Raw genomic sequence first — 12,417 nt, 5'->3', positions numbered from 1 at the left:
AATACCCATCCTTTTCAAGCTATTCAAAAAAATTAGGGAGGATGGAACACTTCCTAACACATTCTATGAGGCCAACATCACACTGATACCAAAGCCTTACAAGGACAGCATGAAAAAGGAGAACCGCAGGCCAATACCGCTGATGAACATAGATGCCAAAATCCTCAACAAAATTTTGGCAACCCGAATTCAGCAATTCATCAAAAGGATCATACTTCATGATCAAGTGGGATTCATACCAGGGTCAGAGGGATGGTTCAACATCCGCAAATCAATCAACATGATACACCACATCAACAAACTGAGGAATAAAAACCACATGATCATCTCAATAGATGCAGAGAAAGCCCTTGACAAGATCCAACAGCCATGTATGATAAAAACTCTGAACAAAATGGGGATAGAAGGGACTACCTCAACATAATAAAGGCCATATATGACAATCCCACAGCCAACATCATACTCAATGTGCAACAACTGAGCGCCATCCCCCTGAAAACAGGAACGAGACAAGGATGCCCTCTATCACCACTCTTATTTAGCATAGTACTGGAGGTGTTGGCCAGAGCAATTAGGCAAGAAAAAGGAATAAAAGGAATCCAAATTGGGAGGGAAGAAGCAAAATTCTCGCTGTTTGCAGATGACATGATCTTACATATAGAAAACCCTAAAGAATCCATTGGAAAACTTTTAGAAGTAATCACCAACTACAGCAAAGTTGCAAGGTATGAAATCAATTTACATAAATCAGTAGCCTTTCTATATTCTAATAACAAACTAACAGAAAAAGAACTCAAGAACACAATACGTTCACAATCGCAACAAAATGAATAAAATACCTCAGGGTGAATTTAACTAAGGAAGTGAAAGACTTATACAATGAAAACTACAAGGCTTTTCTGAAAGAAATGGATGACGACATAAAGAGATGGAAAGACATTCCATGTACATGGATTGGAAGAATAAACATAGTTAAAATGTCCATTCTACCTAAAGCAACTACAGATTCAATGCAATCCCAATCAGAATCACAATGACATTCTTTACAGAAATAGAACCAAGAATCCTAAAATTCATACGGGGCAACAAATGATCCTGAATTGCTAAAGCAATCCTGAGAAAAAAGAACACAGCTGGAGGCATCACAATCCCTGACTTCAAAACATACTGCAAAGCTACAGTAATCAAAACAGCATGGTAGTGGTACAAAAACAGGCGCACAGATCAATGGAACAGAAGTGAAATCCCGGAAATAAAACCACACATCTATGGACAGCTAATCTTTGACAAAGGAGCTGAGGGCATACAATGGAGAAAAGAAAGTCTTTTCAACAAATGGTGCTGGGAAAACTGGAAAGCCACATGTAAAAGAATGGAAATTAACCATTCTTTTTCACCATTCACCAAAATAAATTCAAAATGGATCAAAGACCTAAAGGTAAGACCTGAAACTATAAGGCTTCTAGAGGAAAATATAGTCAGCACACTGTTTGACATCAGTATTAAAAGGATCTTTTCGACACCATGTCTTCTCAGACAAGGGAAATAATAGAAAGAATAAACAAATGGGGCTTCATCAGACTAAAGAGCTTCTTCAAGGCAAAGGAAAACAGGATTGAAACAAAAAAACAACCCACTAACTGGCAAAAAATATTTGCAAGTAATATATCCGACAAAAGCTTAATATCCATAATATATAAAGAACTCACACAACTCAACAACAAAAACTCAAACAACCCGATCAAAAAATGGGCAGGAGACATGAACAAACATTTCTCCAAAGAAGATATATGGATGGCCAATAGGCACATGAAAAGATGTTCATCATCGCTGTGCATCAAGGAAATGCAAATCAAAAGTACACTAAGATATCACCTTACACCCATTAGAATGACAAAAATAACTAAAGCAAATAGTAGTAAATGTTGGAGAGGTTGTGGAGAAAAAGGAACCCTCATATACTGCTGGTGGGAATGCAAACTGGTGCAGCCACTATGGAAAACAGTATGGAGAGTTCTCAAAAAATTTAAAATAGAACTACCATACAATCCAGCTATCCCACTACTGGGTATTTATCCAAAGAGCTTGAAGTCAGCAGTTCCTAAAGTCGCATGCACCCCAATGTTCATTGCAGCATTATTTACAATAGCCAAGATGTGGAAGCAACCTAAGTGCCCATCAACAGATGATTGGATAAAGAAGATGTGGCATATATATACAATGGAATACTACTCAGCCATAAAAAAGAACAAAATCGTCCCATTTGCAACAACATGGATGGACCTTGAGGGAATTATGTTAAGTGAAATAAGCCAGATAGAGAACAATCTCTGTATGACTCCATTCATATGAGGAATTTAAACATGTGGACAAAGAGAACAGATTAGTGGCTACCAGGGGAAAGGTGGGGTGGGGGATGGGCACAAAGGGTGAAGGGGTGCACCTAGAACACAACTGACAGACAATAATGTACAACTGAAATTTCACAAGATTGTAACCTATCATTAACTCAATAAAAAATTTAAAAAATTAAAAAAAAAAAAGATGAAGGCATCCCCTAGAGGGGAACCTTCAAAGCTTTGGGCCTTCAAACACTGTAGCCCCACTTCGCTGTCTGCTTTTTGGATGTGGTATGCTGCCCTAGTAAACTGTGCCTTTCGTTTTTGCCCCACTCAGACTTTAGGATCTGTGGATGGTCCTCCTTGTAAGTAGCCTGGGCCATGCCAACCACCGTTGATGTTGGCTGCAGTCCCATGAGTAAATGTGAGTTCTCTTCCTTTTCTTGCCGGATTTCTTTACCCTCTGGACTGCCTGTCTTGACATGGTATAGACAGAGCCACCTGAAGTCTAACTGGGCCTGATTGAAACAGACTTTGCTGTGATGTGTCAGTGGAAACTTTTGGAACCAAGGACAGCTGAATGAGCGGCAGAGTTCACCAGCATTTGTGCTCCGAGCCTGCTGCTGTGGACTGAATGTTTGTGTTCCGCACCCCCCTGCCAAATTCATCTGTTGAAGCTCTAATCCCCAATGTGATGATATTCGGAGGTAGGCCCTTTGGGAGGTAATTATGCTTAGGTTAGGTTATGATGGAATTAATGCCCTTATAAAAAGAGGGAGAGACATGAGCTTTCTCTCTCCAAGTGCATGCACCAAGGAAAGGCCATGTGAGGACATAATGAGAAGACAGCCATCTACAAGCCAGGAAGAAGAGGGCTCTCACCAGTCACCCAATCTACTGGCACCTTGATCTCGGAATTCCCAGCCTCCAGAACTCTGAGAACTAAGTGTTTGTTTAAACCCCCAGTCTATGGTATCTTGTTATGGCAGCCTAAGCTGACTAAGACACCTGCAGAGAGGACCCCATTCTTCTCTCTCTCTTTCACCTTGGGACAGTTTTCCTCAGACCAAGCCAGGGAACCTCGTCTGGGGAGAAGGATCTTTTGTAACAATAGCTTACCTTGGAGGTACATGGGATGTGTGTGTTTGTGTGTGTGTGGTACTGTGTTTAGTGGTACATGGGTGAGGCTGTGTTTAGAGGTGCGTGGTATGTGCACTATTGCATGTTTGTCAGTTACTTTTTAAACAAGTTTTGAGTGAATTACGTGCTGGGTGCTGAGCCCTCACTTCCACCATTGCACCAAATTCATCCTTGTCAAGGTCACTAAGCTCAGCTCTTAGTCCTCTACTTACTCTACCCGTGGGCTGCCCTTGACATAGCCCATCACGCTTCCCTCAGCGAATATGTCCTTCTAGACCACCCCCCTCCCTGGTTCTCTGTTTTTTCACTGCTTGTCCTCAGATTCTTTGACCCTCTCCTTCTCTAGACAACTTTATATTGACATGCTCTCACCTTCCCTATCTACCTTCACTCCCTCGTGATCTCATCTAGTAACTTGGCTTAAAACAAGCTACTCTCTCAAATTTAGATCTACAGACAAGACCTCCCCACTGAACTTCAGCTCATTCTCCACCTGCCCACTCAACATCACTGCTTGGAAACCTCATCAGAACCAAAAAGAGTCAAAAGTAAACTCTTCACACTGCCCCCTACCCTTCCCCTCGCTCTAATTTTTCCTTCTGCATCTCAGTTAATACTCAGACCAAAAATCTTGTAGTTGCCTTTTAATTCCCCACCTTTAATTCCAATCCTTGGACAAATGTTTTCAGATCTCCCTTCAAAATATAAAAGAATCTGACCTCTCACCACCTCCCCTGCTGTCAGCATGGCTCAAGCCATCAACGTCTCTCACTTGGAAGACTGCAGTTGGCTACTGCTTGGTCTCAGCTTCAACCTTTCTCACCCTGCAGTCTGTTCTCAACACACCAACCAGAGTGATCCTGTTAAAATTTAAGTTGGATGTGTCAACCCTGTCCTTGAAAACCTCTTCATGGCTTCCCAGACCACTCCGTAAATCAAAGAATGCTGGAATTATCAGATCAGGAATTTTAACAAACTATGATTAATATTTTAAGGGCTTTAATGAAAAAGTAGACAATGTGTGAAAACAGATGGATAATATAAGAAGAGTGATGGAAATTCTATGAAAAAATCAAAAGAAATGCTAGAGGTAAAGAAACACTGAGAGAAATGAAGAATGCTTTTTTTATTTAAAGATTGGCACCTGAGCTAACAACTGTTTCCAATCTTCCTTCTTTTTTTTTCTGCTTTTTCTCCCCAACATCCCCCCAGTACATAGTTGTATATTTTAGTTGTGTGTCCTTCTAGTTGTGGCATGTGGGACGCTGCCTCAGCGTGGCCTGACGAGGGGTGCCATGTCTGCGCCCAGGATCTGAACCAGCGAAACCCTGGGCTGCTGAAGCAGAGCGCGTGAACTTAACCACTCAGCTATTGGGCCAGCCTCTGAAGAATGCTTTTGACGGGCTCCTTAGTAGACTGGACAGTGCTGAGGAAAGAATCTCAGAGCTTGAGGGTAAACTCAAGCTTAAGCTTGAGACAAAAAACTTCTAAAACTGACAAAGAGAAAAAGTACTGAAACAAATCAGAACAGAATATACAAGAGCTGTGAGACAACTATAAAAGGTACACTGCACATGTCCAGGCGCACCTTGGAGATGCTGTGGGTTTGGTTTCAGACCACTGCAATAAAGCGAATATCACAATAAAGCGAGTCACATGAATTTTTTCATTTCCCAGTGCATATAAAAGATGTTTAGGGGGCCGGCCCCATGGCCGAGTGGTTAAGTTCACATGCTCTGCTTCAGCACAGGGTCTCGCCTGTTTGAATCCTGGGCGTGGACATGGCACCGCTCATCAAGCCATGCTGAGGTGGCATCCCACATGCCACAACTAGAAGGACACACAACTGAAAATACACAACTATGTACCAGGGGGCTTTGGGAGAAAAAGGAAAAATAAAATCTTTAAAAAGAAAAAAAGAAAAGTTATGTTTACACTATATTGTAGTCTATTAAGTGTGCAATAGTATTATATATTTAAAAAACAATGTACATGCCTTAATTTAAAATATTTCCTTGCTAAAAAGTGCTAACCATCATCTGAGCCTTCAGCCAGTCATAATCTTTTTGCTGGTGGAGGGTCTTGTAAAAAATGCAGTATCTGGAAAGTGCAACAAAGCAAAGTGCAATAAAGCGAGGCATAACTGTAATTGGAATACCAGAAGGAAAGAAAGAAAGGAGCAGAAGAAATATTTGAAGCAATAATGACTGAGACTTTCCCCAAATTAATGGCAGACGCCAAGCCACAGATCCATGAAGCTCAGAAAACACCAAACAGGATAAATACCAAAAAAAATAACACCTAGGCATATCATATTCAAAGTTTAGGAAATCAAAGATAAAGAAAAAATCTTGAGAGAAGCCAGAGGAAAAGACCTTATCTCTAGAGGAGCAAAGATGAGAATTACATCTGACTTCTCAGAAACCATGCAAGCAAAAGAGAGTAGAGTGAAATATTTAAAGTGTATGAGGTTTAGTGTGTGGACTTTATGGCCCACTTTGCGCTTTGCAGAGGTCCTTTTTCTTCCTAGTTCTTAACTGTCTTTTGAGTTGAAAAGTGATGTTGCTACTGTATATAAATTAGTAGTGAATGTGTTAAAAACTTTATTTTCAGATAAATCAAGCCATATTCATTTTTATCTTATAAGATTCCACGTCCCATGCTAGAGCTATCCTGTTCATCATCAAAGCACAGCCCATTATTTAGCGTAGGCTAAACTGATGTGATATATAGACCCCAAGTGACATCTCCAACCAAGCAGAAGTTCTTTCTCTCTTATAAATTTCAGGCAGATGGTCCAGGTTGGCAGCAGTGCTTTTGGTTCAGTCATGTAGAACCGAGGCTGATGGCAGCTGTGCCAGCTTCAGAAGGTAGCTTCCAGGGTTGCCATGCTTGTTATCGTCCTTCTGCCTGCTTGGGGGAAAAGGGAAAGAGCACAAGGAGGTGTGCTTGTAGGAAGCTTTATCCACCTTCCAGGTGGTACACATGTCCCTTCCTGGGAGGTGCACATGTCCCTTGTACGCATTCACCTGCAAGGACCTAATCACAGCCATACCTGCAGGACAGACTGTGAATGCAGTGTGGCGGGCCAGCCATATCTAGCCACTCTGGAAGAAGGGAGGCGTAGACTGTGGCAGACAGCAATGGTCTCTGCCACACGTAGCTCTGTACCGCTCCTTCCCCTTCCCCTGACTCTCAACATCCCTGATTGAAACAGCAGTGGGATGGGCTGCAGCTGTAAATTCAGTGACCACGGTGTGCCTTTGAGAGGCCCTCAGCTGAACATGAACCCTACTGTCCTAATGGCCTGATTCTCACCATTACGTTTGTGTCTGCAGCTCTCTGGATATGGTAAGAATTTTGGAAGATTGAAGACTGCTCGGAGCCCTCTGGTTGGCCCTGTGGTTGTAGCCGACTTTAGGAGGAAAGTGAACTAAGCTTCTTTGGCTAAGTCATAGCCTCTGCTCTCCATGGAGCTCTTCTTCTAACTAAAGTTGTTCTACACTCTGAAGGAAGAGAATGTATCTCCTTTTGACTCTACAAAGTTAACGTTACATGTGAAAAGTAACTCTGAGTGGCTCCTATCAAGGGAATTACACCCAGTGTGTATGCTGTGCTTTTTGTGTTTTTTTTTTTGTTTTTTTTTTGTTTTGTGAGGAGGATTGGCCCTGAGCTAACATCTGTCACCAATCCTCCTCTTTTTGCTTGAGGATGATTGTCACTGAGCTAATATCTGTGCCAATCTTCCTCTATTTTACATGTGGGATGCTGCCACAGCATGCTTGGTCAGCAGTGTGTAGATCCGTGCCCAGGATCTGAACCTGTGAACCCTGAGCTACTGAAGTGGAGCATGTGACCCCAACTGCTATGCCACCGGGCCAGCCCCGTGTATGCTTTGTGTTAAGTAATCATAGTAAATTACAACCACTTTGGAGAACAATTGAATAGTATTCATTAATGTTGAAAAATCACCCAAGACTCATGAACTCCACTTCTGGGCCTATACCCTGCAGAAATGGTGTAAAGGCGACATCTATAAGAATGTTTGCTGTAAAATTATTCGTAATGGTGAAAACTAGAAAGATTAAATGTCCATCAATAGGAAGTGGATAAATAGAATGTTTATACAGTAAATTGCTAAATAGGAATTACAATAACATCTAATATCAGGATAAACCTGAGGAAGAGCACTGAAAGAATCTTAGTGCCAAAATATAACATAAACAACACTCCTGATGAATTCAAAGTCCATGTAAAAACAGATTTGCATCATTGAACTTAACTGACCGAGCACAAAGAAGAGCTATGGTCTGAAACCAGAAATATTATTAAGGAAGAATGCAAAAAGACAATGCCTGAAGTAAAAAGAAAAAAAATCAAGATCGAATACAGAAGAAACACTAAAAATTGTTAAGGACAGGCGAAAAGCAAAAGTAAAAGGTGGCAAAAGTAGGTTTAGAATCCTGAACATGACTATCATGTAGAGATAAAGAGAACTAGTGTAATGGCCCATGCAAAGAGACAGCAGAGAATAACAAGAAAGGAGGAACAAGAGGTCTCTTACAGAAGATTCGAGAAATCAAAGGGAAATTTAAACCTAGATTAGGGATGCCAGACAACCAAGAGGGAAGCAGACTATCTGATCAGGAGAAGATAAAGGGAAGGTAGAGACAGTACACTGAAGATCTATACAGAAGAGATGAAAGGATGACAGATTCCTTTGAAGATTCCTATGAGGAAGAACCTGTAATTCTAGAAAGTGAAGTGAAAACTGCCTGAAAGTACTGGGAAGAAAGAAGTCACCAGGGGTAGATGGAATATCGATAAAATTATTTCAAGCCACAGAGACCGAACCTGTCAAAATCCTAATAAGAAAGTGCCAACAGTTACGGAAAACAAAACAATTGCGTAACGACTGGGAACAACATACATCCCAATCTCCAAGAAAGGAGATGCCAAGGGGTGTATTAACTATTAGACCATTCCTCTAATTTCCCATGCCAGTAAAGCGATGCTCAAGGTGCTGCAACAAAGGCTTTTACCTCATATGGAGCAAGAAATGCCTGATGTCCAAGGTGGATTTCAAAAGGGGAAAGGCATAGGAGACCTAATTGCAGTTATTCATTGGCTACTGGAGTGCTCCAAAGAATCTCAGAAGAAGGTTAGTCTATGCTTTATAGACCACAGTAAAGCGTTCGACTGCATGGATCATGAAAAGCTATGGGCTTCTCTGAAAGAAATGGGCGTGCTTCAGTACTTGACTATCCTGATGCATGAGCTGTACTGTGGACAAGAAGCCACTGTCGGGACAGAATATGGAAGGACAGAATGCTTGTCTATAGGCAAAGGTGTCGGACAACGTGTGTTTTATCTCCTCATGCCTTTAATTTGTATGCAGAACATATCATACAAAAAGCTGGGCTAGACTCCGATTAAGGAGGACTGAAAATTGATGGAAGAAATAACAATCTAACATATGCTCCTGGCACCATGTTAACTGGCAGAAAGCAGTAATGATTTGAAACCACTTCTGACGAAAGTGAGAGAAGAAATTGCCAAAGCAGGACTGCGTTTGAACATCAAGAAGAGAAAAATCATGACTACAGAAGAACTACACGACTTTAATGCAGACTAGGAAGACTTTGAAATTGTTAAAGATTTTGTTTACCTTGGTTCAGTCATCAGTTTAAATGGAGACTGCAGCTGAGAAATCAAGAGAAGACAGAGGCAGAAGGGCAGCAGTGAGAGAATTAGGAAGGATCATCAGGTGTAAGGAAGTGTCGTTAGAGACCAAGGCCATGATTATCCACACCCTTGACTTCTCAATTACTATGTACAGGTGCGAGAGCTGGACAGTGAAGAAAGCAGATAGGAAAGCAATGGATTCACTTGAAATATGGTGTTGCAGGAGAGCTCTACAGATACCCTGGACTGCCAGAAAGACGAAAAGTGGGTCCTGGAGCAGTTACTAGGCATGAACTACCACTGGAGGCAAAAATGATAGAACTGAGGCTGTCCTTCTTTGGGCCCATCATGAGAAAGCAGGATGCTTTGGAAAGGCAATAATGCTGGGAAAGTAGAAGGCAGCAGGAAAAGAGGAGGACCACATATGAGATGGACTGACTCTATAAGGGAAGCCATAGGCCTGAGTCTACAGAGCTGAGTAGGGCTGTTGAGGGCAGGACACTGTAGATATCACTCATTCACAGGGTCACCAGGAGTCGGAGCCAACTTGATGGCACATAACAAAAACAATTAAATTCATTCATGCTTTCATTCAACAAATATTTATTGAGTGCCTATTTTATGCCAGGCCCTCATCTAGCGATCAGGGATACAGCTATGAATAACACAGATAAAACCCCTGTCTTCAGGAATTTATAATCTAGTGGGGAGATGGGTCCTCAACAAGATACGTAAAATAGATTGTATGGTAAACAGTGGTAAGGGTCGAGAAGAAATCATAAAGCAGAGAAGACAGGTACTAAGGGTTTGGCGTGGAGAGGGAGACAGGAAAGTTTACATTGGGTGAACGGGAATAAAGACCTGACGAAATGAGAGATCTAGCTTTGCTGAGGAAGAGGTTCCAGGTTATGGAACAAGGAGAGCAAAGGTCATGAGGCTGTGGGTGGCGGAGAAGCAGCAAGGAGCCTGACGGGGAGAGTGGACAGTCTGTCAAAATGGACTGAGTTGTGTAAAAATAATCAAATTTTAGAGTGATGTATACAGTAACACACCATTCCTGTTGTTTTAACCTCTAGAATAGAGTTTCTTAATCTAAATAAAATAAAATACATATGATTGTAAAGGAAGCCAGTTATATTGAAATAATTATTTAAAAATTTTAATGTGCTCTAACGTGCTTTGTTATTAAAGCATTAAGTAACAAGACAACACATTGAAAATACAGACAGGTTAAAGTTTCAGTCTTTTAAAGATCTATCAGAATGAAGGTTCTCGTTGCTCAGTTTGAATGGGAATTTTAAACTGTGGGGTGGCCTTTGACTCACCTGCTTCGGTGTGTGCATCAACACAGTTGTGGGAAATCGTAGAGAATAAAATAGATAGCTGGATCACCCATGTGAGAACGCAGGACCTGGCTGTTTGTAGTCTGAACAATTAACTACGAGGCACAGAGTTGGCTAAGAATTGGTTGGCCATGTCTCATGAGCACTTGTAGGCTGTCTGGCTGCTGTATTGCACCTGCATTGTGATTTCAAAGTACTGTGAATGTAAATGATATTTTGCGTAGTTGCTAACAACTACAGTGTGACATGAAAATTTGAATTCTCTTGGTGATGAAGTCACAGGTACTGCTAATAATATTGTACTCTTGCCTACATTTATGGCTGAAGGAAATGATGAATTTTAGTTAGAAGTTAGTGAAAATAGAGGTGATTTTTTTTTTTCTATCCAAATTCAGGGACATGGCAGCTGCTTGTGGATCCCAGGTTAAGAATATTGTTCTAAAACAATAATATATTGAGCCAGCTGTGATGGCCTAGCAATTAAAGTTCAGCACGCTCCACTTCGGTGGCTTGAGTTCAGTTCCCAGGTGTGGAACCACACCGCTCATCTGTCAGCAGCTGTGCTGTGGCAGCGGCTCACATAGAAGAACCAAAAGGCCTTACAACTATACACAACTACGTACTGAGGCTTTAAGGGGGAAAAAGGAAGCAAAAAGGAGGAAGATTGGCAACAGATGTTAACTTAGGGCGAATCTTCCCCTGCAAAAAATTAAAAAAATAATATATTATTCATGGCTACATGCACACACACACAAATATTTATGAATAGATTGGAATAATACACACTAAATTCATGATTGTGGTTGCTTCTGGTGGGTCTGGGACTAGGGATGATGTATATAATCACAAAATATATTATGAAAACAATTATGGCATTCATAGTAGAAAATCAAGTCACAAGCCCCTTAATACCCAGCAGAATTTGTAAGCCAGAGAGTCACTCAGTTCAGTTCTTTTTCACGTTATACATTTATCTTGGTGGTCCCGATTATTGATGGAAAAACTGAGCTCTTGCAACAAAGGTGAGTCCCCATTTGTCCAGCGTGATTACGTGGGTTCAGATTCCAGTTTCTTTGGTCACTGGCGATAATGCTTTGGGCATATTATTTCACATACATGTATCTTAGTTTCCTCGCCTGTAAAATTAGGATTATAACAAGGGCATGTCAACAGTGCTCATCTCATAGGCTTGATGGGAGGATTTAGCAAGAATAGACTGGCTTCTGGTAAATGCTAATGAGGGCTACTTGTTATTTTGGCCATCACCATAACCATTTCTGACATTTTGGAACTTTTAGTTTCGTATTATTTTCATTTTACAACATTCTTTAATTTCTAAATGTGTTTATGGAAAATATTTGTTTTAAATATTTTCTTACTTTTTAAAAATGCTTTGGTTACCTTATTGCTTCTTTTTTTTCTTAATTGAGTTCATAATAGTTTATATCATTGTGAAATTTCAGTTGTACATTATTTCTTGTCTGTCACCACATAAGTGTTACCCTTCACCCCCTGTGCCCACCCCCCGACTCCCCTTCCCCTGGTAACTACTAAACGGTTTTTTTTGTCCATGTGTTTGTTTATCTTCCACATAAGAGTGAAATCATCTGGTGTTTGTCTTTCTCAGTCTGGCTTATTTCCCTTAGCATAATTCCCTCCAGGTCCATCCCTGTTGTTACAAATGGGATAGTTTTGTCTTTTTTATGGCTGAGTAGTATTCCATTGTATATATATATATATATATATATATATATATACACTACACTTTCTTTATCCAGGCACTTGGATTGCTTCCATGTCTTGGCTATTGTGAATAGTGCTGCGGTGAACATAGGGGTGCATATGTTACTTTGGATTGTTGATTTCAAGTTGTTTGGGTAGATACCCAATAGTGGGATACCTGGGTCATG

General features: G+C 40.9%; 1 protein-coding gene across 1 annotated transcript in view; it reads left to right on the top strand.

Moving 5' to 3' along the window:
* Window positions 1-8,490: 8,490 nt before the first annotated feature.
* Window positions 8,491-12,417, top strand: part of GRK4 (G protein-coupled receptor kinase 4) — a 99,295-nt gene continuing 95,368 nt past the window's right edge. The window contains exon 1 of the mRNA XM_046655793.1: window positions 8,491-8,839. Coding sequence (XP_046511749.1) covers window positions 8,491-8,839 — 349 coding nt within the window. The remainder of the gene's footprint in view (window positions 8,840-12,417) is intronic.

This window comes from Equus quagga, chromosome 3 (assembly GCF_021613505.1).
Source record: "Equus quagga isolate Etosha38 chromosome 3, UCLA_HA_Equagga_1.0, whole genome shotgun sequence".
Lineage (NCBI taxonomy): Eukaryota > Metazoa > Chordata > Mammalia > Perissodactyla > Equidae > Equus > Equus quagga.
Note: the sequence above shows the minus strand (reverse complement) of the source record. Positions and strands in the feature narration are given on the sequence as shown.